This window comes from Manis javanica, chromosome 7, assembly GCF_040802235.1.
Source record: "Manis javanica isolate MJ-LG chromosome 7, MJ_LKY, whole genome shotgun sequence".
NCBI lineage: Eukaryota > Metazoa > Chordata > Mammalia > Pholidota > Manidae > Manis > Manis javanica.
The window spans coordinates 814,129-841,278 of NC_133162.1; the positions used below are offsets into that span (position 1 = coordinate 814,129).

The following is a 27,150-nucleotide window of genomic DNA, read 5'->3' on the forward strand; positions in this document are numbered from 1 at the left end:
TCCCTGCTCTGTGGAAGTGCCCCCCCTTCCTGTGCATTCACCCCTAAACCCAAAAACCTGGGTGTATATCAGTGTCCTGGGGCTGCTAGAACAAACTGCCACAGCTTGGGTGGTCATGACAGCAGACATGTGCTCGGCACAGTTCTGGAGGCCACAAGTCCAAATGTGCTGCTGGGCTGAAGTCCAGGAGTCACCAGGGCTCTGCTCCCCCCGGAGGCTCTATGGGGGCCCCTTCCCCCTTCCCCCAGCCCAGGGCCTGCGGGCATCCTGGTATGTGGCCACGCCACCCAGCCTAGGCCTCAGGCCATGAGCCTCCTTTGTATCGTGTCCCTCCCCCTGGCTCCTTCATGTAAGGACCCGTGTGGTGACATTTGGGGCCTGCCTGGAGAGCCCAGGATGACCTCTCCATCTCAGGACCCTTACCTTAATCATACTGCCACGTAAGTCACCACCCGTCCTGGGGCAGCCCCTGGTGACTCTGGGGGCCTGTATCAGCCCATTGCGTTCTGCCTGGTGTTTGCACTTAAAGCAAATGGGGACATTCAGTAGCTAGCCTTTTGTTTATTCGGTCACAGTAGTGTTGGTGGGTCCGTGCATGCCCGTTGGAGCCTCCACTGTGTGGCTAGACCACAGTCCATTTGCCCACTCAATAGCTGCGGGCCTTTGGACCCTCTCCAGTTTGTGGTCATGAGAACAGAGTCCCCGTGCCTGGAGGACACACCTCCTGGCTCGCAGAGTGTGTGGTGTGCATGTCTTCCACTGTGGTGCACATTGCCACACTGCCTCCAAAAGCCTTGTGCCAGTTGCATCCCCCTCAGCGGGCAAGAGTCCCCACTGCCCACATCCTGGCCAACCTGGTGCGGCCGCCTCAGGCACGTGCCGCTTGGTGTAAGCATGGCAGCGTCTCACTGTGGCTTAGCTGGACACTCTCTGATCATGCAGGTCGGGCATCTTTCAATACCTCTTGGCCTCTTGGAGGTCCTCTTCTGTGATATGACTTACCAATCCAGGGCCCACATTTTATTAAGCTTCTGTCTTTTCCTTGTTGATTTGAAGGAATTCTTTATCTTTTCTGGAAGGAAGCATTTCAACATTTCACGAAAAGCAGATCAGCTTCCTCTGTGCCTTGACTTTCCTGAGGTCTTCTTGTGAATAGAAATTTCTACTTTTGCTGTAATAAAATGGTCAATCTTTCCCTTTGTGACTGTTAAAAAAAAAAAAAAAGTTTCCCATCCCAAAGGTCATGAAGACACTCTTACAATATTTTCCCAAAAGTTCTACGAATCACGTCAGATGTGGGTCCACGGTCCACCTGAGGCTGGTTTGTGCGCATGGTGTGAGGTAAGGGATCAGCTGCAGGCTTTAGCTCTGCGTGTCTGATGTCCTGCCACCATTCACTGACAGGCCCTGCGGTGCCACATGTGACAGGGGCCACGGGGCCACTCGCACTGCCGCCCACAGCCCTGGTTACTGAGCTTCATCCCCCCGAGTGTTCGGTGGACAGCGTCCCCCACCTACTCTTCAGGAAGATCGTGAACTGCATTTCTGTGTGTGTCATAGAAACAGCCTGTCAGGGTCCATTTGAAAGCCTGGTGCTTCTGTTCGGTGGCACTGGCCCCCTCGATGAGTTGAGGTTTGGGAGAGAGCCGGCATCTCTGCCGCATCGAGTCTTCCGGCCCACGGGCGCGCTCTGTCCACTTGGGTGTTCTCCGGCTGCCTCTGATAACTGGTTTTGAGTTTTCTGTCTGGAGGATACGCATTTGTTAGATTTGTTTCTATGTATTAGGTATTTTTTGTGCTATTAAATTTTTTTTTTCATTTTTTAACTCCAGACAAAATACAGAGATATGTTTTCATCTTCACCCTCATTCATCTATTTTGTTAACCTCTTAATAATTTTTGTGCTTTGTCTGCAGATTGTTTTGGGTCTTGTGTGTACGCAACAGTGTTTCGCTTTCTCACCTCTAATCGCTGCACTTGTTTCCCTGCCCTGCTCGCTCTGCTGGGCGGGGCTCCCGCACAACCCTGAGCACAAGTGCTGGCACCCCACGTCCTGCCCCTGCCCCCTAGCTCAAGGGAGAGTTTTCAGCCTTTCACTGTTAGGTATAATTGATGTTTGCTGTAGGTTTTTATTGATATTCCTTATTGATTGAGGAAGTTTCCTTTATTTTTATTTGCAAAAAGTTTTAATCCGGAATGGCTACAGATTTTTATCAAATATTTTCCCATCTATTCAAATGAAATCGTTTTTTCCTTAATTCTTTCAGTTAATTACATTGATTTTTTTCTAATGATTTTCAGAATAAAGTCAACTTGGAGGAGATGCATTATTCACCTTATTTATCATCATATTCAACTGGCTCTTTCATTTGGGGAGTTCGCCTCTATGTTCATGAGAAAGACTGGTGTTTAATTTTCCTTCCGCACTATGCACCTGTCAGGATTAGTACAGTCAGGCTGACTGAACCGTTCTCAGCTCCCACCTCTGACTCCAGACGTGGGGGTTTCCATGCCGATGTCCAGTTCTACGGGTCTTGGGACCCCAGCTGGGTGCCCTCCCAAAGCCCTCAGTCCTGACACTGTTCATTGCCAGCATTGGGTCCCCAGGCCACTGTCTGACGTGGCTGCACCCCGGGGGTTCCCGTGACCCCTCTAGGGTTCAGCAGTCTGCTAGGAGGGCTCGCAGAACTCTGGGGCACGCTTGCCGACTAGATCGCCAGTTATTACAGAGGATGCGATGGAGGATGCAGACAAACAGGCCCGGGCCCAGGAGCTTCTGCCAGGTGGACTTGAGGGACCCCGCCCTCCCCGTGTGGGGTGCCCACCACCTGGACACTCCCAACCCTCCCTTTAGGGTTCTGTGGAGGCTCTGAGATGAGGCAGTAACGTTGACTAAACCCTCGGGCACTGGGGGTTCTGACTGCGCCCCTCCCCTCCCCACGTCAGGGGTGGGGCGCTCGGTGTGGTTGGTCCCTGGGTAACCAGCCCTGTCCCGCCTTCCTGTCCTGAGGGGCTGGGTAGTAACCAGATTCCAAGGGCGTAGGAGCTCCGGGCCAGGGGCAGGGGCAGAGACTGGTCTGTCTTCTTATTGTGTCCCTACACCTCACTGATTGTTCCGTCAGTTAGGAAGGGTCACCTTTTTAAAAAACTGTTCTTGGGGAGCGTTCATATAAGATTAGTTATTTTTCCCTTAAATGTTTGGAAGAATTCACTGGTGGTGACTTCTGGGCCTAGATCTTTTTATAGGGAGATTTAAAATTATGAATCCAATGTATTTAACAGGTATAGAACTCTTCAGATTTTCTATTTCTTCTTGTAATAATTTTGGTGCGTTGTGTTTCTCTAGGATGTTCCCATTTAGTATAAAATTGCAAATGCATTGGCATGGAGTGTTCTGAACAGCCTTTCACCGTCTGCGGGTGTCTGTGGTGCCTGCGGGGGTTCCTGTCCCCCCTCTGCCCCTCGCCTCCGATCCTGCTCACCACGAGCTGTCAGTTATCAGCGTCTCAAAGGACCACACGCTCCCAGGCCACCCAGATGCCCCTGGGCTTCATAGGGTGCTGAGAAGGCAGCTCTCCACTGGATGGCCCTTCCCCAGCCCTGTGGGGCCCCCATGGGCACGGAGGTCTCATTTTTGTCTCCATCCTGCAAAAAGAAATGAGAAGAACTGTTGGGCCTGCCAGCCACGTCCTCAATCAGCTGAGCCCCTGAGGACAGACGTCCGCAGTGTGCGGGGCCCGCTCCTCTGGGCGCCTGCCTCCTTCCAGGGCCCCGTAATTTCCCAGCACTGTTCACTCCTTAGTCCCCTTAAGCAGATTGTCAAAACAGTTCATCCAGTTTTTCCACTGAGGAATAATCTTTTTTTCACACCTAGTCCAAGATTATAAGCAGCATTAGTTCTCTATTTATTATATCTTAAAGCAGTTGTATGTGTACGTAAATTCTGTTTTTAATGGGTCAGTAGTTTTGAGTGAAAAAAATAAAAGAAGAACATTAATTTGAGTGAGCACATAAGTGGGTTGTTCCTGTGGGAACCCTGAACTGCACGTGGCTGGGATGATTCCGGGTGTTGCGCCCAACAAGACGGGCGTCATTAGTGAGAGAACAGAGGGGGCGCGGGGCGAGCGCTGTGCCTGGCACTGTGCGCAGGGCTCCATGAAGAAAAGCCTCGTTGCCGTGGCCCACCCGTCCTCCCCCCTCGGACCTCACACAGGTTATGTGTTCATGCAGGCACACAGTCTATACTATCTGGACCACCTGGTCAAGGCCTTGCAGAAGATGTCCCTTCATGAGCTCACGGTCCCCGTCCTGCAGTTGGGTGTATTAATTTCAGCCTCTGTGGTAGAAAGCAAGAGCCTCCAAGATCTCTACCACCTCCGGTTGGTATACCTGCTTTATTTTCAGGGAAAGTGGGAATGTTTAAGTAGCTAATGTGAAATTTTCCCCAAAGAAATAGAAAAACAGACAGTATTTTTATCATTAACACTGCAGTTGCCTATTTGTGTAAATAATAAAGTCCCTAAGATCCGTAAAGCCAAATAAATCAAAATAAATACATAAAAAGTATCTTTATTTTAAAATTTCTACCTGGTCCTTTAGAGACCAGTGTTCTAAGGATACAGGCACTGCAGCATTGGAATGAAGAGGCATGAGTCTTCAACTTACTCTCAGATAGCTCAGCAAAAATACACTGTGGTGGTGGAGGGGGGGAGTGGGCACATACGGGGGTCTGCGTTGGGGGAACCTGGGGAAGGATGTGTGGTGATTCTCTGCAGTGTGTGAGCAACTTTCTGTAAGCTTGAAATCATTTCAAAATAAAATCGTTTTACCCAAGAATGCAAGCAGAGAGTCTCTGCTTGAAGCTGTGCTGGGGCTCTTAGCTGCACCCCTGAAGGTGACCTGAGACTATACCTGTGTACTGAGTAAAGTATGTGGATGAATGTTCATTTTTCTACCTGCAATCTGATAGAGTCTGCTATTTTTTCTTAGTAATTTTGCTTAGCTTTAAAGATCATTGAAAATATTACCAAATAATACATTTCTTCTCTTGTTTACTGCGTCTCATCAAGCCCTCTGAGCGCGGGCAGCCCGCCTGGGCTACGGGACCCTTGCAGCAGCATTGACTTTCCTGGTTGCGCCTCCCCTAGACTTGCCCTGGTTTCCTCCGATTTGAAGCTGCAGGAGGCGGCTGCTTACCATGAAGAGGTGGTCGGGCAGACGTTCCTTGGTGAGATGGAGCAGGCAAGGTACGCTTTGCTGACGGCCATGGGGCGTCCTGCGGCTGTTGGATCTCTGCTCTCAGTGTGACACAGGCTCGCCTGTAAAGATGGAATACTTTGGCCACCCTGGCACTGCCCTCCAAGCCCCAGGCCCCCACTTCTCCCCATGGCCAACAGCAGGGTGTTGGGAGGACCCTCAGCCCCGGGGGACAGTGCCTGCGGCAGTTTATTACTCACCAGCCCCTTCTGTGTGAGGGCAGCTGCCAGGCTGGCCGTCCTGAGTGGAGGGCGGTGGGGGCCTGGGAAGGGGAGGGAAGCCCGCACCTTCCAGGAAGGTGGAGTCCAGGGAGCAGGGGCTGGGCGCTCAGGGGCCTTCGGATGTCGCTGAGCTTGGGAAGCAGCTCTGTCTCTCTCTGTGGAGTGGAGTTCAGATCTGAACAAAGGTTTGCCTGTGAAACACGTGGGTCAGGATGTCAGATTAGTAGCCGGATGCCTGAGTCTGGGGTCTGGAAGAGGGGGTGGGCTAGACGTGTAAATCTGGGAGGTGTGTGTGTGGCTTATCAAGGAAGTTTAAAACTTTTATGAAAAACAAGTGAATAGTGGCCTCTTGTAGCCATTTTAATTTGTACTTCTTTGGTTACTAATAAAATTGAACATTTTGGGGTATTTCGTGACCATTGTATTTCTTCTTTGATGTATTGCATATTTTATATGTGTTTATTAGCTGCAGGAAAGAGATTACCTTGAAAAAGGAGAAAAATAAGGAACCATTATTAGAAGGAAGCCTGCCGGCCCTGAATGAGCCCACAGCTCCAGTCCAGCAAGTAAAGATGAAGCCCCTCATAGCAGAGGATAAGGTACCCCCACTGCCAGATGCCTGGTTCCCCCCCCAGCTGGGGCAGTGAGCCAGGACTTGCTTAACCACGTGCATCCAAACCCTTGTGCCGGCCTTCCTGGGAAATCCAGGGACTCGCTGGGTGCATCACCTCCACGGGGTGAGGGGCCCTGGACATCTCTGGGGACAGAACTGCCCACCACCGGAGGACAGGCCTGCCAGGGGCTGAGCAGTGGTTCAGAGAAGACAGGCAGGGGGTGGTGCAGAGGGTCCCCAGAAGCAGATGGCACTGCTGGGAGGGTTGAGGCCTTGCTGCCAGAAGGTGCCGGGGGCCTGGCCTTCTCCTGGCTCAGCCCTGCACACAGGGGGCTCCTCTGCAGGGGCTTCTCATACGGGCGAGTAACCACCTTGGCCAAGGTGCCCTGAGGCCCAGGGGCACTTGGGACTCCACTGTGGGAGACTGCAGGGACAGTGCCTGGACCCTGGAGCCATGTCCCACGGCACAGGCCCAAGCACCGCCCCGGGGCCCCCGTGCACCTTGCTGAACTGTCATCCCACGCTGGTCAGGGTGCTGCTGGGCCAGGAGGGCGGACGGGCTGGAGAGCCGGGTCAGGGCAGGTGAGAGAGACAGAGCCGGAGGGGCCTGGGCTGTGCGCTCGCCAGCAGAGGCCGGGCTGGGCCAGGCTCTAGGTGGCAGGGAGCTTTCCTGCAGACCAAGCCTCTGCCGAGAGCCAGGAGCCAGTGCCAGAGGCTGTGGCAGTTCAGGCCGGTGTGTCTTCCAGGTTTTGAAGCTGAACGGAGAGGCGGGGAGAGGCCTGGAGGGAACGTCCCTCCCCTGGCTGTGGACCCTCAAGGCCGAGGTGCTGCTGGCGATGGACCTGCACCAGCCGGCGAGGCTGCTCCTGGCGGAGGCGCACCTGGCCTTCCAGGTGAGGGGCCTGCCCCAGCCCAGCAGGGTTGTGGTGCCCCCGTCGGGGTCTAGAAGCGCTCCACACCGCACACCACAGCCGCACTGCTCCTCTGGGGAATGGGGACCTGTGTCCTAGGCATGTTGTTTGTCTTTCCAGCAACTGGACACCCCCTTCCAGACTCCCCCCACCCCACTGCCCCCGGCCGCCCCGCATGTGCCTCCTGCATCCCTTCCTGCACAACAGACCCAGTAGAGTCTGTTACGTCCCTGTTCCCACTGGCTGCCTCCAGCCTCTTGTCCCTCCGGGATGGCGGGTCCGCGGTTTCCTAGCGGGCACGTTTCCTTCCCACAATGCACATTCCGATCCGGTGCAGAGGCCCCAGTGGCTTCGTCTCCAGAGTGCTGGTGCTGGTCTCAGAGCGGGTGGTGTGCCAGGCCTGGCCGGGAGGGCTCCTCCTCCGGTGCGGGCCCTGCAGGTGCCTGCAGCCTCTCTGGGGCCCCCACCCACAGAGGCGGCTCCCCAGGCCCTGCCAGGCCTGCAGGCAGGTGAAGAGCACCAGAAACAAGTCCCTGGGCAAGGAAACCCACAGCTCTGGGAGGCACAGGTGCGGGCACCGAGTGTGTGCTTCAGACGGCTTGGCAGCGGAGGGCCGGCCAGACTCCAGAGGGGGCGCGGCTGGGGCAGGGGCTGTGGAGCGGAGCAGCGGGCAGGCTGCTGAGGCAGCTTGTTTGTCGACCTGCCACCTCCCACGCTGCCCCCCTCGCGGCCCATGCCCTGCATCCTGGACCTCCAGCCCCAGCCACCTTCCTCTGCAGGCTGCCCCGCCCCCGTCCCGCCCCACACGCATGGCACTTCTCCTCCTGCTGTCGGTGCCCTCAGCCACGCACCCCGCACCGCCACCCCCCCACCCTGGCCGAGATCTGGGCTCCACCCCTCTGGCTCTCTTCTGGGATGGCAGACCTCCCGTGGTCTGGTCTCCCCAGGGTGTCTGCTGGGGCCAGGACCGGCCCCTCCCTCAGTCCACTGCTCCAGCCTGGCCTGCATGCTGTCCGCACAGCAACCCACACCACCTGCTTCCCGCTGTCCCACCCACCTTGGCTCCAGTGACACTGCCCCAAGCCTACACTCGCCTTCCAGGGCATTGGCTTCTGGGGCAAGAGACCCCAGCCCACCAGGTCCCCTACTTTAGCCTCCTTGGGCCCCATGCTGGCTGCCCTATCTGGGCCCAGACACCCTGGCCTGTGCCCTTCTGCCCCTATGCCCTGTGTCCTCCTGCTGTGCTTGGTCCAGAGGCCAGCTCTGCCCCCACTCACACCCAGGCTCTGACCATGTGCAGGGGACGGAGGTCAGCTAGCACAGGGCAACCTAAAGATGAGCAGCTAGTCGGCCCTTCCCCCAGACCTGCACTTCTGCCCTGGACCAGCATCTGGACAGAGCCTCCCGGAGCGCCTGCAGCCCACTGTTGGGGTGGGGGCCTCCCCGGGCTGTCAGCACTGTCCAGAACCTGGAAGTAGGTTTTGACACGGGCACAGGCTTGGAGCCCAGCCCACACCCTGAGGGGCTCCTCCTCCATGGTCACAGAGAAGCTGGGGACGGGGGGTGTGGGACACCCAGACGCCTGGGGCTGCTGTCCCTCTGTCTGCCTCTCTCTCTCCCGCTGGCTGTCCCTGACCCTGGCCCTTCTCTGTACGCACATATCTTCTTCAGGAGCTTGACGACCCTTATGCACAATCAGAATGCCTACACCTTCTAGCACAACTGGCAAACAAGGAAAAGAACTACGGACAAGCGGAGAGGATGGTGGAGCGGGCCCAGCGCCTGGGGGGTGGCGAGGAGTTCTGGTACCAGTCCGCTCTGACCCTGGCGGATGCGCTGCTGTCTGTGGGAAGCCGAGGCGGGGAGTTGCTGGTGAGGAGGGCGTGGGCGCCGGGCTCACGGGAGGCCGGTGGAGGCGAGGCACCTGAGCCCCACCCTGAGGTCAGGGCCGCCTCCCAGGTCTGCCAGCTGTTTCAAAAAGTCATCGATGCCTTCAATGTTCTCAAGAGAGAAAGACCCAACCGAGTGCCCTTGCTGGAGTTCATGACCACGGACCTAGAAGCCAGGTACCTTCCCGAAGAAAAGCCATTAACATGAAATGCACGGCTTCCGTGTTCCATCTGTTGGTTTTTATGCCATATTTCAAAGTCATGAAGTTGAGAGAATCCCATAACAGGGTCACATGCCCACACCTTCCCCCTGGGCTGCAGAAGGCTGCACTGTCCGGTGTCCCCTCACCTTTGCTGAGAAATGGCCTCCCCAGAGCATGTGTGGGGCTGCATGCGGCCACTCGCACAGCGCCCCAGCTTTTCCAGAGGCCTTGTTTCATTCTGAAACTCGGGGAGTGTTTCTCAGCTCCCGCAGCATGATGCAGTTGCTGTAGAGCCTCCTGGTTTCGGGGCAAGCTAGTGAGTGGGCCCTGCCCCAGGCCCCCGCCCTCCACTCCTGCTGCTCTGCCGAGCCACGCGGGGCAGCACCAGGGGCTCTCTGCCCGTCTGGGCCGGCAGCAGGTGCTTCCGGACAGAACTACTTCTGCTCTCAGCCTCAGGCCTCTAGCTCGCCTTTGAGCTGTGGCTCTGGTAATCTGCGTTCTCCCAGAAAACCGTTTCTTGTAGGTTTTCGGCTGTATTAGAGTTAGAACATTGTCCATCTCCTCATCAAAGCATGACTGTGCCATATCTTCAAGTCAGAACGGCAGATTCCAATTTAACTGACCTTTTCAAAGAAACAGCTTTTGCTTTATTGACCAAAGCAACAGGGATTTTGTCTCATTTGGTTTCCTTGATTTTCTGGTTCGTCTTTGTCAAGCTTCCCATGCTGGCGAGAGGGCAGCGCTGGTTGTTCGTGACTGTCTGTTCCTGCTGCCCCAGCCCATCACTAGTCCATATGCTTTCTGGGTGCTTTCCTCATACACGTGCCCGTGAACTCCCTTGGGAGTGCCCCACAGGTTCCATGTGAACAGACTGGGGTCCTTTAGGAGAGTGGTTTTGAATTTCGAAATGGGTGGAGAGCCAGGGCCTATTAGCTCTGATTTTACTGCGTTGAGATGGGAGAGTGTGGCCTGGCATTTGCTGGCTTTTGAGAAACCCTCCTAAGAGTCTCGTCCCGCATCCTGGATGCCTGCTGGGGCTCGGCAGAGCCGCATGTGGGGCTGGCACCGCCCTGGAGCTGCCGGCCCAGTGGAGGTGCTCCGTCACGCCAGGGCCTGTGCTTCGTAGGTGCGCAAGCCTCCGGATCAGGGTGGCCCAGGAGCCAGTTGACGGTGAACCTTCTGAATGCCTGTTTCTGCTGAAAGAGATGGACGACTACTTGTTGGAAATTGAGAAAAAGTTCACTGACTGTGGCTACAAGGAGAACTGTGTGGACATAAAACTCGAGCGTGCAAAGATAAAGAGGCAAGCGGCAGACCCTCCCAGAAGCCTCTGCTCTGCACGGGGTGGGCCCATGGGCAGCTGGCTTAGCGACGGTCACTGCCCTCCTGGGTCCCTGCACACAGCCGTCAGGCCCATCCTGCCTTGGCCTGGGTCCCCACTTCAGTCCCACGGGGCCACAGGCCCATCCCCCTGCGCAGCCTTCTCTGTGCTGCCACTTCCCATGCCCAGACCACGTGCCCAGCTTTCCTCCTGGGTTAAGGCCCCACCAGCCCCCATCAGCCCCCACTGGGACCTCCTGGCCCAGGCCTGTAACCACCTGCAGGTCTCTCAGGGACACCCACACTGGGTGTCTGCAGCCACTTGGGGATGTTCCCCAAGTGCCACTCATCATGGTGTCCTCACTGCATCTGCCCTATCTGCTCAGTCTTTGCAGACACACAGACACACACCTCACAGCCCACATCAGCCCCACCGAGACTCCCAGCACTGCCACTACCCACACGCACAGGCATCAGCCGCATTGCACACACGCTCACACCACTCGCCACATTGCACACACATGCAGACACGTCACTTCCAGGTGTGCACATTACCCCCCATCGCTCCCAGGTGCTCACACACACGTGCACATGTCGCCCCGCACCTACCTGCCCCCATTGGCTCAGGTCTCAAGAGGTGGCCCTGGCGCTGCCCTCCAGTAGGGCACGGCCTCCTCCCGTCCTTGCCTCTCGGACATCCCCTCTCTCACCAGGGGACCAAAGGCGGGCCTGGCCTGACTCCCTCCACCTCAATAACCTCCCCTCTCCTGCCTCCCCCACCCCTGCCACCCCCATGCTGGGCATACTCGCCAGCATTTCAAAGCGCAGCAAGCAGACCAGCTGCACCCAAAACAGCCTTTATGGGGGTTGGGGCAGCCTGGGCACTCAGGGAGCACGACCACGGCCACATCACCGTCAGGCAGCAGTGCACAGTCACCGCGGAACTTTGAGAAAGTGCAGAAAGCGCAAATAGCAAAATGAAGCGTTCAGACCAGGACAGTGGCCACCGCGCTGTCGGCTCATGATTCTGTTAGGCACAGATTTAATTTTTATAAAAATAGCACAGTGTGCGTACATATTTTTGTGTTAAGATGTATTGAGAATACCTTTACATGTAAAACATCTAATCACACAACCTGAAGTACTGATAAGTTATACAGTATAATCATACAGAAATTACACATGACACATTGTGTCAGTACTAGTGAGGAATGCTTTGACATTTTTGTTCTAAATCCTCTCTTCCTTATTATAAAGGATATGTGCCCAAAATGAGAAAGATGAAGAGCGAAAAATGGCCTATTACCTGGAAGCGCATGACCTGGTGCAGAGAGCTGTGGCTGAAGAGGAAGGGGTATTTCACAGTGTCCAGGGGTTACTGTCCCTGCAGAATGTAAGTGCATGTCGCACACCCTTGGGCGTACTTGGGGTCATTCCTCAGCTCGGCCATCCCCATCAGCACATAGATACACACGTTTAGACATACTGTGAACACAAACTGCTTACTTCTGCTTCTGGCTGAGAGGGAGTAACAGTGACTGGATTTATCCTCCCATCGAAAGAACCAGAAAACATTTTTTCAAAACACTAGACATCAGCAAGGGCAGACAGTGACCCCTGAGTAGAGGGGACTCCACAGATGTCCATGTTCACTGTGGTCACAACAGGGGGCATCCAGGAGACCCCGGGAGCCTCCAGCTGAGGACTGGTCAGCAGGCTCCTGGGAGGATGCTGCCTGAGGCTGGGAGAGAACCACTCCAAAGGATTATAGGAAACTGCCTGACAGCCATTCAGGGCTCAGTCAGCAGCAGCTCCCACCAGCCAGACTGCACAACCTCGTGGTCCATGGGGACCTCGGCCGCAGAGGCCAGTGTCAGCTGGGGGACAGTTAGCCCTGGAGGAGCATGGTCCAGGTCTGCCTGAAAAGCCTTCCGAGGAACACCCCCAAGGGCCAAGCCGTCTGTCCCAGAACAAAAGTCAGCAGCACCCACAGGTGTGCAGAAATGTCCATTCACCATAAAAGCAGAATGCACAACGTCTGGTAACCAATAAGAAGTTATTATGCAGAAAGGTAGGAAAATACAACTTGTAATACAGAGAATAACCAACCAGAACCAACCAAAACGGACACAGACCCCAGAACCGGAAGACAGGACGTTAAACCAGTTCCCGCGGCTGTGTTCGGTGTGTTCTGAGAGTGAAGCAGATATACTGAAGGTATTAAAAGAAGATCAGAGTTTAACTTTCAGAGGTGTGAGTGTGAGATGAAGAGTGTGCTAGGTGGGGAGCAGCAGAGCCTGCCGGAGGTTGGAGAACCTGAGGACATAGCAGTAGAAACCACTGAACAAGGAGAGAGAGAGAGAGAAGGCAGAAAAGAGAACAAAAGCTGAAACTGCGGAACAGCAGAGAGCCGAGGAACAAGGCCAAGAGCACGAAGGCAGGTCAGCCGAGGCCTAGCAAGGGGGGGACAAACAGAGGGGGCAGGGAAAGTACTGCAAGAAGTAATAGCTGAAACCTCCAAATTTAATAAAATTAACTATGAACCCACAGATCCAAGAAGCTCAGTGAATCCCAAGCTCTAGAACTATGGGCAGGAATAAAGCCGTGACCAAATTGCCCAAATCGGTGACCGAAAGGGCCTCTTGAATTCAGCCAGAGGGGGACGTGTGTGTTCTATAAAGTGCAACAGAGACGAGACGAGAGCAGGTGTGTCACCAGGAGCAGTGAGACTGAGGGGACAGCGACGCGGCGTCTTCAAATGACTAGAGGAGCTGCCGATCTGGAGTTCTGTGCCCAGAATAGATTGCTTCCAAAGATGAAGGTGAAATAAAGGTGTTTCCTAAACATTCAAGAGCTAAAAGAACGCATCCCCAGCAGACACTCTGCAAGAACCTGCGGTCGGTCCTTGAGGCACTAGCACAGTGACACCAGAGGGAAGGATGGTCTACACGGACAGATGACCATTGGAAATGTGAGCTACCTGAGGAAACTTAAGAGTTTTTCATCTCTCTAAAAGAATAATCAATTAGCAACAGTGGTTTACGATGCATGTAGAACAAAACGAATGACAACAGCAGCATAAAGGACTTCTAAGCTCTGCAAGAAGCAGTGGAAACCCTGAAGCAACATAGAAATTACTGAACAAGGAAGTGCATCTAATAACCAAGAAGGGGGATCAAAGAAAATCTTAAAATTTACTTACTTATTCTCCAAAAATGTAGAAAAAGGGAAAAGAGAATAAGGAGGTGGGACCCATAGGAAACAGTGGATGACCTCAAACCAAGTCATAGTGACAACCAAACTAAACCAGAATGGTCTGAACACCCAATTAAGAGACATAATTTGTTAGACTGCATGAAAAAGCAAAACCCAGCTGTATCCTGCCCACAAGAAAGCCAACGTCGGCATAAAGATGTGGATCAGCTCCGAGTGAAGTCCGGGAAACGGTACGCTGCGCTAGCACGTCGGAAGGCAGCTGGAGTGGCTGTGTCAACCCCAGACAGAGTAGATTTCAGAGCAGAGAAAGAATACTACCAAGGACAAAGAAGTTCATTTCATAATGTTTATGAAGCTTTTAGGTTAAGTAATTTCAAAGAGGACCAAGAGGACATAATGTGCTAAGCACTTATGCTCCTAATAACAGACTTTCAGAATCAGTGAGGCAGAAACCAAGCACTGCAATGGAGAAGCAGACAAATAGACATTGAGTCAGAGATTTCAATGCCCCTCTCACAGATATTAATAGAACAACCAGACAGAAAATAGACAAAAAAAAAATACTTGAAGATTTGAGCAACACCATTAACCAATTTGACCCAATAGATGTTTATAAAATGTTCCACCCAACAATAGCAGAATCATATTCTTTTCATGTGCAAATGGAACATTTTCCATGATAGACCATATTGGGGATCATAAACATAAAATAAGTCTCCATAAATATAAAAGGATTTAAGTCATATAAAGTATGTACTGAAACTACAATGGAATTAAAATGGAAATCAAAATGCAGAAAGATGAATAAGAAACCCCATAGATAGAGAAAGCAAGTTAGTGGTTGTAGGGGATGGGGAATGGCTGTTGAATGCATAGGAGTTTCCTTGTGGAAGGATGAAAATGTTTCGGGAGTAGACGGTTGATGCTTGCACAAGGTTGTGAGTGTACTAAGTACCACTGAACTGTACACTTTAAGATGGTTAATTTTGTGTTATGTGAATTTTACCTCAATTTTTTAAAATTGGGGAAATGTTTAACTACTTGGAAAGTAAATAGCATATATCAAAATAATTATGGGCCAGAGAAGAAATCAAAAGGGAAAATATTTTTGAATTGAAAAACTTATTTTGAATGAAAAATACATATCAAAAAAAATTTGAGGTGACTCTAATGCAAAACTTAGGGGAAATTTTGTAGCACTAAATACCTATTTGAGAAAAGAAAAGAGGTCCCAAATCAAATGACCTCAGCCCCTCCACCTTAAGAAAGTAGAGAAAGGGCAGATTAAACTTAAAATTAGAAAAGAAGGGAAATCAAATATCAGAGTGGAAACCAGGAGGTAGAAAAGGAAAAATAAAAGAGAAAAATATTGAGAAGATCAATAAATTGATAAAGTTCTATCCAGATTGATCGGGAAAAAAAAAAGACAGGACATAAATGACCAGTATCAGAACCAAGCTACATGACACCCCCAGAGAGTGACACACACTGGGAAGAATGATAAGGGAGCTTCATGACCAGCTCTCATGCTGATGCATTTGACAGCTTAGGTGGAATGGAACAACTCCTTGAAGGACACAAACTGCCAATGCTCTCTTGAAAAGAAATAAATAACCTGAATAGCCCTCTATCTATTTAAAAAAATGAATTTTGTAGTTAAAAGTCTTTTCACAAAAAATGTCGGGCCCAGATGGCTTACTGATGAATCTTACCAAATATTTAAGGAAAAAAATAATACCAATTCTACACAAACTCTCACAGAAAATTGAAAATGAGGGAATACATCCCCCCTGTGAAGCTAATATTATCCTAATAGCAAAACCAACACTGCAGACCATTAGTCTTAATTAATAGAGATGCAAAAATTCTAAACAAAATTTTAGCAGATTAAATCCCATAATATACAAAAAGGATAATACATCAATGCCAAGTTGGGGTTATCCCAAGAATGGTTTAACATTCCAATATCAATCAATTTGCTTCACCATATTTTTTTAAATAAAAAATAAAAACATATGATCATCTAAGCAGATGCAGGAAAAGCATTTGACAAAATCCAACACCCATTTTTGATTTTTAAATAAAGACTTTTAACAAATTATTAGTATACACAAACTCCCTCAACCTGATAAAATGTGCCCATGAAAAAACTAAAGCTCACATCATAGTGGATGGTGAAAGCCCATATGTTTCCCCTTAGATGAGGACAAAGACAGGGACGTGTCTGCTTACACTTTTAATTGTAAAAAAAATTAACTCAGAAATGTGCTAGAGTTCTAGCCAATTTAATAAGGCAAGAAAAAAGAAACTAGGTGTCTAGTTTGGAAAGGAAGAAGTAAAACTGTCTTTGTTCACAGATAACATGATCATCTGTATAGAAAATTCTATGCAATCTATGAGAAATAATAATAAAAGGCTGATTTAGTTGTAGGATACAAGAACAATATGCAAATACTAATTTTATATGTCTATATTTTAGGAATGTTCAGTCAGATATTAAAAGTTCAAAAATAATACCATTTATGACAGCATAAAAATTAAATTTGACAAAAAAACATGAAAACCTGTACCTTGAAAACTATAAAACATTGTTCACAAAAATTAAGGAAGACCTAAATAATGAAAGATGTACCATGTTTGTGGATCAGAAGACTTGTATTACCAAAATGCTAGTCTCCCCCAAATTATCTGCAATCCTGATCAGGGTAACTGCAGTCTTTTTTATAGAAATCGACAAAATGATTTTAAAATGTAGGAATTGCAAAAGAACTAATGTGACCAACACAACTTCAAAAAAGAAAACAGTTTTAGGTCTTAACACTGTCTGGTTTTAAGACTTCCTGTAAATTTATGGGAATCAAGACAGTGTAGTTTTAGTGTAAAAGTAGACAAACAGATCAGTGGAAAGTAATAGTCCAGAAATAGACACACGCACAGAAAATTGATTTTCAGCACAAGAGCAAATGCAGTTCAGTGAAGAAAGGCGGCTGATCCTTCAAACAGAGGTGGTGCTGGAGCAATTGTACATCTACATATAAAAAAATACAGCTTGATTCATACCTCACACCAGATGTAAAAATTGACTCAAAATGGATCATAGGCCTAAATGTAAGAGCTAAACTACAATGCTTCTGAAGAAAACACCATTGCAACCTCTGTTTAGCAAAGATTTTTAAACATATGATACCAAAAGCATGATCCATAAAAGAATAAACTATGTTGGACTTCTAGTTTTTAAAAGACCTGTTAGAAGAAAAGGAAGACAAGTCACAGACTAGGAGGAAATGTTTGTTCATCACGTATCTGACAAAGGGCTTTTACCCAGAATATATAAAGAACTCTGAATAATAAGAAAACAACCAACCCAATAGAAAATGGGCAAAAATTTTGAACAGATATTTCTCCAAACAAAGCATGCCGATGGTGAATAGTCAGTTGATGAACTTCATTAGTGAGCCAAGGAAAGGCATGGTTGGAACCACACACACCTGCTCACCGTGGCTTCCAGTTTAGAGACTGGCCATGCCGAACGTGGACAAGGAGGTGGAGAAGCGGCTGCTGGGGCTGTGGAGGTACAGCTGCTTCAGAAAGCAGTCTGGCGTTGGAAGGTTGACCACAGGCCTCCCATCCAGTCCAGCATTTACCCAAGGGAGCTAAAGGAACTCCTCCACAGCCCTTGCCCAGCTGTGACGTGACAGCCCCCAGCTGTGAGAGTGGCCAAATGGTGAAGCCGCTCAGCCGCGAGGAGCGGGGGCCACATGTGCAGTGATGTGGGCGAGTCCCAGAGTACCCGTGCTGAGATGAGCCGGACAGACGCACGGCACACGGTTCCAGGCACACAGAACCGAGAGAAGCTGATGGGCTATTGCCTGGGGGAGGGAGGAGTCAGGCTCTCAATGTGAGGTGAGGCTCTGGGGGCACACCCAGCACTTGACTGCAGTGGCGGTTGACACCCACCAGCCAGGTGCTGAAGCTGATTGGCCTCTCTGCCTGCACCCCTGAACACCCCAGTTACAGAACGTCAACAGCCCCCTGATGAGGAAGCTGGCCCAGCTCAAGCTCAGCCTGGCAGAGGCATCCCTGGACTTGCTCCAGCTCACGTCGGGGGACAGCCTGGAGCAGCCGTCTGCGCAGGGCTCCGCGGACAAGCTGCTGGCCAGCTACCTGCACAGCACACGGGACTACACGTCCGTCGGCCTGGTAACCATGTCTGGAGACTAAGCACCTGCTGACCCTCAGTCAGGCACCCCTGGGACCTGGGCCCTGGTGGGGTCCCAGCAGGCCCCCCCACCCCAGCCAGGAGGGCTTCTGGTCCCGGGTCCAAGGGCGTGAGCTGGCTGACGAAGGCGGGTCGGTTGGGGTGTCTCCTGTGCACAGAAGCCTCTCCCCAATCACGAGTTTGCTGTGACTGGTGATGTCAGCACATTAAAGGGCTCCGGAAAGGTTATCTCATTTTGTTAAAAGAATAAGATGAATTTGCAAAATATTTGTTTTGAAGGAAACATACTCTGCCGTTGTAGACATTTCCTTAGATTCCATGAAGCATGAATCAAAGTAATTGGATGTAACTATAAATGGATCAAAGATAAAGAGAGTCCCCAAACTGAATTTGATAGAAACTTATGCGTTGTCAGTGAGCCCCAGATTAGGGTTATATAACCAAACTTGAGTGACCCTCCTAACACCTGAGACCTGGAGCCCCTCCCCCTGATGCAGAGGGTGTCACCTGGAGAGCTGGGTGCCACCGTCCCACGCCAGGGGCATTGGAGGGGGTCCTGGGGTGTTGGAGGGCCAGTTGCACTTCTGAGGGTAGGGCAAGGATAACCACGAGGTGTTTGTGTTCTGAAGAAGTGGCTCACACTGAAGCGGACCCTGGCCCACACTGCGCTGGCACAGCTGGTGAGCCTGCGGCCGCTGGGTGCCAGCTGCGTGGAGATCGGCGCCCGGCTCCTGAGCCTCGCTGGGAGGGCCCTCCGCCTGCTGGCCGTGCGTGCGGACCCTGTGCACCCCGCCTTCTACTGGGAGGAGAGCCTCTTGGTATGGCTCTTGCTCCCCACCTGCTCACAAACCCAGTGCTTAGAACAGAAACAAATACTCAAAACTCACCTGGTCTCAGGAAGAGAACGAGGCCTCAGGCTGTCTGGGTTAAGAGGGTTGGTGTGACCTGACAAAGGGGAGGGAGGCAGGAAGCAGGCTTGTATGTGCAACAATGGACGGGGGGAGCCTTGGTTCTGGGGACAGCCCATGGAGGGGAAGGGACGCCTCTGCAGGGTGTGGGCAGGAGGGGAAGGTGGGCAGAGAGGAGGTCCATGCCGGTGTCCTGGCGCCAGATGTGGGTGCTCAGCCCGCGCGGCTGCTGGCAGCTCCCTCCCCTCAGCAGCGCTCTACCCCAGGGGCCAGGGTGGGCCTGAGCTAAAAGCCCCCAGCCCCATCCTAATGTGCAGCAGGGCCTTGCCCACCTTCACTCCACTTGCCCAACAGCCCAGTGAAGCCCAAGTGGGCCAGAGCCCCCAGGCCACCGACCTTGTGTACGCAGCCTGCACCCTTCTCTAGGGCCCCAAGAGCTGCCCGGCAGGTGCACTCCCGAGGGAGCCCTCTGATGGCTGCTGTCACTGCAAGCTGTGGGTGCTCCCGGTCACTGCCCTGAACCCCTGGCTCATCCCCTAGACTCTGCTCTTGGAGGAAGACCCCCCAGCCCAAACAGGCCCCACATTTCTGGTGGGCTGTACAGGCCCTGGGGTCAGCCCTGATGAGTTATCTGTCCTGGGGTCCCCAGGTCAAAGGCAGGACTCCCATTTGGGTGAATTGGAGTTTTGCCCCCTTTTTCCACACCTGCACAGGGGGCTCTGAGCCAGGTAGACATGGGCCAGAGACACGGCCTACGTGTGGCCCTCCTCTCCAAGCCAGGGTCCTTGTATGGAAGGTGCTGATGATGGGAAATGTGCACCGAATCCTGTGAGGCCTGGGGCAGGGTGCTTCCAAGAAGGGAGCCCAGCCCGCCCTATTCCCTGCCGCTGCCTATCATGACCCCAAAACCCAGGAGCTCCCCCTCAACCCAAGTTCTCCTGGGCCTGATGCTCTGGGCAGGGTCACTTGGCACCCCAAGGACCCCATGGGGGTGACTTGTCCTGCAGACAGGCCGGCACAAGTCTGATGGGGGATTGTGCATTTGTCCCCAGCCCCCTGGGGCAAGCAGGCACCTGACTCAGCCCCGCTGCCTGATGCTCTTGGCACCAATGCCCAGGGAAGGTGGTTTTGGATGAGAGAAAGTGAACAGAATGTGGCTGATCCCAGACTGGTGGTACTCAGACTTCTCCAGGGCTGCTTCCCCGTCTTGGCTGCACCTCCGACCCCCGGGCTCTAGGCCAGGCCCAGTGGCCAATTCAGACGGTGAGAGGCCGGTGGTGGCCTGCAGCATCCAAGCCCGGGGGCCCTGCAGAGATGCCCAGGCCGTGACAGGTGCTCTGAGGGCCAGGCCGGGCTCTCCACAGGGGGCAGTGTCTGTGCTGACCCGTGCCGGCTGACTGGTGCCATGCACTCCACAGGTGGGTGCTGGCCTGAGTGACCTCAGGAGTGTGGAGATGACCCCGGAGGACAGGGGTGGTGAGGAGCCCTGCAGCCACCTGCCGGCCTTCAGGGCAGCCCCCGAGGAGCGCAGCAGGAGAGGCTCAGATCTGAAGGTAGGGCTGCTCCTTCTGCCCCGTGTGTGCCCTGCCCGGGGAGCCGCCTGAGCCCGAGCCCATGCCCCCGCAGAGGAGGCTGGTGCTGGCCCAGCAGTTCCTGGCCCAGGCGTCTGAGGTCTTGCTCCAGTGCCTGCAGGTCTCCCTGGGCAGCCGCCTCCTGGACATCGCAGCAGCTGCCAGCCTGGAGCTGGTGGAGTGCACAGGCACCCTGGACCCTGTGACCACCTGCCAGTTCCTGGCACTGTCTCAGGTGCAGCTGGGCCCCACGGGTCTCCTCAAGGCCCTCCTGGCCGTGTCGGGAGAGGGAGGTCCGCCGGCACCCAACCCCACGGCTGGTCCCACCAGCCAGGCTGTGACTGGGCCTTCCCCTAGAGGACGGTGTTCCACCAAGGAGGGGACTGCAGGCCCAGAGAAGGTGGCAGGCTGTCCTCTGAGCCCCAGCCCCTCTTGTCAGTGTCCTGTTGGTCCACAAGCAGCAGAAATCCACCCAGCCTTGTGCCCTGAGGCTCGGAGCAGAGAAGCATTTGAGTATTCTACCCTGGGTACCGCAGCAGGTGGGGCCTGGGGGCCCTGCCTGCAGAATGGCATCCCCAGGGAGCCGGAGCCGTGGAGCCTGAGTGGCCCTGGGTGGGGCCGTGGTCCGTTTCAGAGCTGCTCGGCCTCGGAGATGATGCGGGACGTCCTGCTCACGGCCACGGCCAACACCAGCAGCTCCCAGCTGGCGGCCCTGCTGTGGCTCGAGCAGGGGCTGCGGCTCCAGGAGAGGACCTCCACCAGCCTGTTCGCCAGCGTGGGGCGGAGGCTGGCCACCATCTCCAAGGTGACTGAGCCAGGGAGCCCTCCCTGCAGAACTGGCTCTGGGGCTCTGCTGAAGTGCCCACCATTGCCTGGCCCCCACTCAGCGAGGACACAGCCTGGGTCCAGTCCTGGCTCTGCCTCTTGCCGGCTGTGGTTCTGGGAGGGTCGCTCACCCTCTCCGAGCTTCATTGCCTCCTGGGCCTCGTGGGGAGGGCAGCCCCCTCCTGGGTGACTGGGAGGGTCAGCCAGCCCCCCTGCATCAGGCCCTGGGTGGACACAGTGTCCTGGGGTCTCTGTGAGGGTGGTGGGCTCCTTGTGGCCTTCACTGTCCAAGGGGACACTTTAGGCCCCAGGGGGATCACAGAGCGCCATTCCAAGAAACACCCTCAGAGCGGGGTAGCTCCGAGCGCCTGCCCTTGTGTTTGGACCAGCGGGCGTTTACGGGCATGTTTGAAGAAATGGACACGATAGAATTCGCCGGTCAGGGAGCAGCCTGGAGCTCAGCCAGCCCTGCTCCTTTTCCTTCACGGTCGCCTCTGTGGGGTGGGATCATTCTCTGACTGGGCCACCCTGTGCCCCTGGGGTGTTGAGCAGCGTCCCTGGCCTCCTATGCCAGGGGCCCATCCCCAGATACGACGGCCACACATGTCTCCAGACAAATGGGACATGGTGACATAGTGGAGGCTCTTCTCCAAGAGCGGCCATGACACACAGGCTCCTGTCACCACTTCCACTCATGATGTCACAGCAAGACCAGAAATCAAGGTCGAGAGGGAAGACGCAGGGCCGGCTGTTCACAGCCAGTGTGATCATGCCCTGGGGGCCAGACCAGCGCACCCTGACGGGCACTCAGCAGAAGGCCACGGGCCAGCAGCAAACAGTGCCTTCCACCCGCCAGATACAAACAGGGAGTGATGAAAATGTCTAAACAATACCGTTTTCCATGGCACCAGAAATGATCAAATAATCAGGGAAAGATCTAAAAGAATATGTGCACAACCTCTGCCCCAAAAACTATAAACCTTCTTAAGAGAAATTCAAGAATAGCTAAGTGAACTGAGAGCCCGTGTTTGGGGGGCAGGAAGCTCCAGGATGTTCAGATGCCACTTCTCTATGTGGACAAAGGGCTGAACAGGTGTCCTTTCCTCCGTCAGGTGACTTTGCAGCTCCGGTCCTCTGAGTTTAATTAATAGTTGACGCTTCTATAGAAGTGGCCCGTGACTGGTGATGTGTCCAGAGCCGCCGACAGGAGTCCGGGAAGGGCTGGCGGGCTCCTGCAGGGGCTGCTCCCAGGAGGAGGGGTGCCCAGCACCACCCTGCCCCCTGGGCTTCCTCATTCTCCTGAGGGGCCTGTGGGCCTGAATGCTGGGTCACCAGGAAGACCTCCTGAGGGCCAGTAACCAGTAGGTCCAACACAAACCGAATCAATTGCCAGCAGGCTTTTTTCTTTTTTTTTTAACAATTGATAGTCTAATTTTAACATTTGTATGGAAATTACTGTATGATTTGTATGGACACAACTTACTGTACAAGATCCTAAAACCTATTTAAAGCTGCAGAAGTTAAGATGCACAGATACAGGGAAAGCCATCAACAGGTCAGAAGGGAAAGTTCAGAAACAGACCCTCCCACTCGCGCGACCTGCCATCTGTCCAGGGTGCTGGATGGCGCGCTTTCACGAACAGCTCCGGGTCAGCGGCCTCCCCTCCGCCCACAGGCAGTGTCTCCCACCTGTGAGGGGACAAGCTGCGAAGATGTCAGAGGGAGACATAAGAGGGACAACCCCTTCATTACTCAGGAGCAGCTAAACATCCATTACGCAGGAGACAGAAGTCACAGAACATAGAAGGGAAAGAAATACCATTTGTTCTGCATTGAAATTAAGAGCTCAATTAATCAAAAACACGGTATTGGGAGTCACCAAGCCCCAGGGCTGATACTGTCCACTCTACCTGTACCTACACACGGGAAAGGTGGACACCAGCAGCAGAGGGTCAGAAGCCTGGGATTTCACAAGATACCCAAATGGTCAATAAAATTGCTAATGACACCCAAGTTCATTGGTCATGAGTGAAATGCAAAAATTACAGCCACAGATACTTCCAGATGCCTGCCAGGATGGCTGCAGTGGGGCAAGTGGAAATCGCCTAGAGGTCATGAGCCACAGGGCAGCAGGCACTCCGCCCGTGCCCGGCAGACGCAGACTTCGCCCAGCCACCCGACTCCCGGGTCTGCTCAGGAAAGGCTTCCACGTGTTGCGGTGTGCTCATCAAGTGGCCTGGTTGCCAAAAGGGAGGCCCCCAGATGCCCGGGGGCCACAGAGGGATAAGGAAGCAGCTAGCACCCATGCGGGGGATACTCTTCAGCGACAAAGAAGGCAGCCCCTGGGCATCAGCTCGGATGTGGGTGCATGGCACAGGGCCAGGTCAGGAAGCCAGCGCGCAGAGGTCTGCTGTGGCTCCCGGGGCAGGGTGGCACCCTGCCGCCATGTCTGGGCTCTTTGTGTCCTTCTACTTGCACAGATGTGAGGGTGGACATTGGCGTCTGTTTGCAAACTTCAAGCTCACTTCATCGCAAGTGGGGGATGGCTTCTGAGCAGCTGCAGCTCATTCCAGGAGCGTTCCGGGTGGGGAGGAGGTGGGGAGGAGCCCCCTGGTGTGTGCTGGCCACCAGCCTCTGACAGTGGGGGCCCCAGGATAGCAGGGGCCAGTGGGACAGCCCCAGGACATGCCCAGGAAGCCAGGGGACAGGCTGGGGGGCATGGCTGTGCTTCTGCACGTGGGTGTGCGTGAGACTGCGTGTGTGGAGGAGACAGGCGAGGGCCGCAGGGGTGGAGCTGGAGGGGGAGAACCCCCATCCATCTGGCCTGTGGTACTACGCCTGTGGCCTGCAGACCCATTTTCTGACATTAACCAAGAGAAGGTAAATGTTGACGAGCTGGTGAGTCCCACGTGTCTGCTGCCCGCGGGTGGCCAGGAGTCCCACAGGCCTGCAGCGCTCTCTCCTAAACACCCGCTGGCCTGTCGTGGAGCGCAGGGACCTGCACCTGACGTAGTTTACTGAGTTTGGTCTATCACATGCAGGCTTGGCAAAATCTCGGCGTCACTGACCAGCATCTTAACCTCCTGAATGAAATTCCTCCTACTTTTCGGATCCTCTTTCTGCACCACTCCCAGGACAGGTGAGGACTCCGCACTGTGATTCTTGCATGGTTCCCCCCAACCCCAGTCAGGAAGCCCATGGGCAGTGCGGCCACAGGGCGGGGCTGCCCTCTCCGGCAGGGACCACACAGAGCTTTCCTGCATGGGCCTGTTTTAATTCTGTCTGACTTGGCGGAGGCATTCTGGGGAGGGCCTCCTGTCGGGGGTGCGTGCAGTTCGCAGAATCAGCATCTTCAGGGCCCCTCTGGCACCCACAAGCTGGGCCCTGCCCCTCCCTACGTCCTGCCGGCAGGACCCACCTGTACGGTGCTGCATACGAGAGACCCAGGTTCACCCCTGCAGCAAAGGGCCAGGTGCTGCAAGTAGGAGGTGAGCGACACCCTGGGGCTGCTGGGGTGGGGCTCACAGAGACGGGCCCCTCGCCTCCCCCTGGGGGGCCTGTCGGCCCCAGCCCCACAGGCCATCTCCCAGCCTGCAGCCCAACTGGAGCTCTGGGAGGCCCCATGCTCCCTGTCCCTGCGGTCCTGGGGTCCTGGAGGCCGGGCCACCCCTCCGCTGACCCCCTTCTGGGTGTCTCAGGGCAGCCTTGGTGCCTTTAACTGGAACCACCTGGTCTGTCCTCCATTCTTCCCTGGCTGTCCCAGCTCCCGGCCTCTGCTGGCCTATCCTCCTGGGGCCCGTCCATAGCGTCCTGGCGTTGGCCACGCCTCGGTGACGCCACGCGGCCTCACAGCAAGGGCTGTCTTGGCCCCCTCTGGGGAAGCAGCCCATGGGGGTGCCCATGCGACGCCCTTTGCCCACTCCCATGAAGTCGGCTGCTGTCCTCCGCCCCAAGGCAGGTCTGCAAAGCCATGAGGGCAGGGGCCAGTGGCAGCGTCTGTCTTTGCAGGCTCCTGCAAGGTGGCTCGGGTGCCTGTGAGCCCGGCCTCCTTTTCCTGCCTGTTGGCCAGCGCCCAGCAGTTCCGGGAGCAGCCCCAGGCCAAGGTGCACGGCGAGGACATGGCCCCGAGCCCAGGCCTGGTGAAGCCCCCCAGCCCAGCTGCAGTGAGGAGGGTGGGAAGGGGGCACCTGCCACGGGGACTCCAGGCCGGGCCCTGCAGGGTGGGGGCCAATCCTGTTAGTCAGCCCAGCGGGGCCGTGCTGCCGAGCTGGGCCCCCGGCCACCAGGCTGCTTCCAGAGGGCTGGAGGCCGGGCCCTGTGGAGTCACCCCTCTTCGCTCTGAGTAGGTGGGGCTCTTACAAGGTCCCCTTAACCCCCAACCATGGCTGATGTTCGGGCTGAGACAGGAGTCAGAAAGCGCCCACCTTGAAAGGGGACACACTCCGCAGAGATTCCTCAGCGACATCCTCAGTCCCATGGAGGCGTATCTGAGGCCACTGTTCCCGCTGCTCAGGGGCCCTGAAGCCAGGTACCTGCTGGACGGGACAGCTCCCTGTGCTGAGGCGGTGGCTGCAGGCAGGGGAGGTGCTGAGTGGATAGCCTGAGGCCTGGGGGGCACGAGGCTGACAGCCATCTAGGGACAGACAGGAGGGTCACACTGCCTGTCCCCACAAGGGCAGTGGTGCCCAGGGCGGGCTCGAGGGTGGGGGCCTCAGCCTGAATCCCAGTGCCAGCCGAGGCTGGCTGGGGGACAGGTGGATGTTCACAAGTGGAGGCTCACATCCGATACCACAACTCCGTGTGTCTGACAAGCTCCACTAGTGCTTAACTGGACTGTGTCCACGTCAGTGAGGAGCATGCCGGGGCCCTTGTGATCCCGAATGCCTGGTGCTGTCCATCCGTGCTGGGCACGTCCCCGCCGCTTAGGTCCCCTCTGCCCTCTGAGCCCCTGATCGGGTGCAGGGTGGGAGGGGAGGGCATGGCAAGCGTCTCTTATTTTTGGTAGGACAGAAGCAGAGGGGCTGGGCACACGGCACCATTTAGATTTGCCAGTAGACGGGAGGTAACCCTGAGTCCTGTTTGCTCGCATTTGCCAGGGCCCCCGTGGGCCCCCAGAGGTGAGCTGCAGAGGGTGACATGTGGCACTCACTGTCTTAGTGTGAAACAGTCCGTCCACAGGGAGGTTCTTCACATTCTTCGTATACGTCGTTTTTGTGCACTTTTAAAAACCTGAATGTGTGCCTTTGGCTTTCAGAGTGCAGACTCCCTCAGTCACTGCAGATCTGGGAAAACTGAAGGTCAAAGGCCAGGAGAAGGATGTGTCCCTGCCTCAGGGTGAGTGGCAGCTGGTGGGGACTTGTGGCCTGTGGCTTGTGTTGGGACCCCCATCCATCTGTGCAGCATGGCCAGGAGCAGGGCCCCGTGTCTGAGCGTTGTCCAGGCGCCGAGCATCTGGGTGGGGGTGGGTTCCCATTTCCGCCAGCACCACTGTTGACCAGCACCCTGGCCCAGCCAGCTGCCTGCCCTCAGGGGCCCGGCAGCTCCACGTGCATGTGGCGACAGTGGTGACAATGTGCAGTCTTTGTATGGGGCCATGTTGGCTGTCACCATCTCATGTTTGTACACCCCACATGACATGAGGGCTATGTGGACGGAAAATGGGCCTCCGGGTGAGTGTGCGGAGGCCACCCGGCCTGCAGACAGGTCAGTGCTGGTGGCTTCGTGGCACCTGTGCACTTTCAGTACAGACCCCCTTGTTTCTCACTCAGTGTGCTTAAAGGTGTCGCAGTGTCAGGCTGGGAACAGTGTGCCTTGGTGGTGCCCTCCCCCAGCACCGAGCTGCCCTCAGCGCTGCCGGCTGGCACTGAGGGTGCAGGGCTCAGGAGTATGTGTAGCTGTTAAGAAAGTAAGTCACAGTTTACACTCGGGTTAAGAAGTCAGAGCCTGACTCACTGAGGCCACTTCTGCGAACTGAGAGTTGCCCTAAAGATTCCCAGGT

At 54.5% G+C, this 27,150-nt stretch overlaps 1 protein-coding gene and 1 long non-coding RNA gene across 3 annotated transcripts in view; one reads left to right on the top strand and one right to left on the bottom strand.

Annotated features, from left to right (window-relative positions):
* The window catches only part of CFAP46 (cilia and flagella associated protein 46), an 89,978-nt gene that overhangs the window by 51,059 nt on the left and 11,769 nt on the right, over positions 1 to 27,150 (top strand). The window contains exons 32-49 of one of the 2 annotated variants that reach the window (XM_073240093.1): positions 4,231 to 4,379; positions 5,148 to 5,246; positions 5,944 to 6,076; positions 6,837 to 6,983; positions 8,673 to 8,873; positions 8,961 to 9,067; positions 10,220 to 10,396; positions 11,671 to 11,806; positions 17,641 to 17,829; positions 18,478 to 18,666; positions 20,175 to 20,309; positions 20,383 to 20,562; positions 20,962 to 21,132; positions 24,194 to 24,291; positions 24,564 to 24,640; positions 25,161 to 25,291; positions 25,559 to 25,680; positions 26,407 to 26,486. In XM_073240093.1, coding sequence (XP_073096194.1) covers positions 4,231 to 4,379; positions 5,148 to 5,246; positions 5,944 to 6,076; positions 6,837 to 6,983; positions 8,673 to 8,873; positions 8,961 to 9,067; positions 10,220 to 10,396; positions 11,671 to 11,806; positions 17,641 to 17,829; positions 18,478 to 18,666; positions 20,175 to 20,309; positions 20,383 to 20,562; positions 20,962 to 21,132; positions 24,194 to 24,291; positions 24,564 to 24,640; positions 25,161 to 25,291; positions 25,559 to 25,680; positions 26,407 to 26,486 — 2,521 coding nt within the window. Of the gene's footprint in view, positions 1 to 4,230; positions 4,380 to 5,147; positions 5,247 to 5,943; positions 6,077 to 6,836; positions 6,984 to 8,672; positions 8,874 to 8,960; positions 9,068 to 10,219; positions 10,397 to 11,670; positions 11,807 to 17,640; positions 17,830 to 18,477; positions 18,667 to 20,174; positions 20,310 to 20,382; positions 21,133 to 24,193; positions 24,292 to 24,563; positions 24,641 to 25,160; positions 25,292 to 25,558; positions 25,681 to 26,406; positions 26,487 to 27,150 lie in introns of both variants that reach the window. The other variant, XM_073240092.1, reaches the window with a different exon arrangement.
* On the bottom strand, positions 304 to 6,830 carry LOC140850323 (uncharacterized). Its single transcript, XR_012132944.1, has 5 exons — positions 6,592 to 6,830; positions 5,457 to 5,668; positions 5,197 to 5,318; positions 3,483 to 3,645; positions 304 to 1,745 (listed from the first exon to the last, which is right to left on the bottom strand). It is a non-coding gene; the product is annotated as an uncharacterized lncRNA (long non-coding RNA).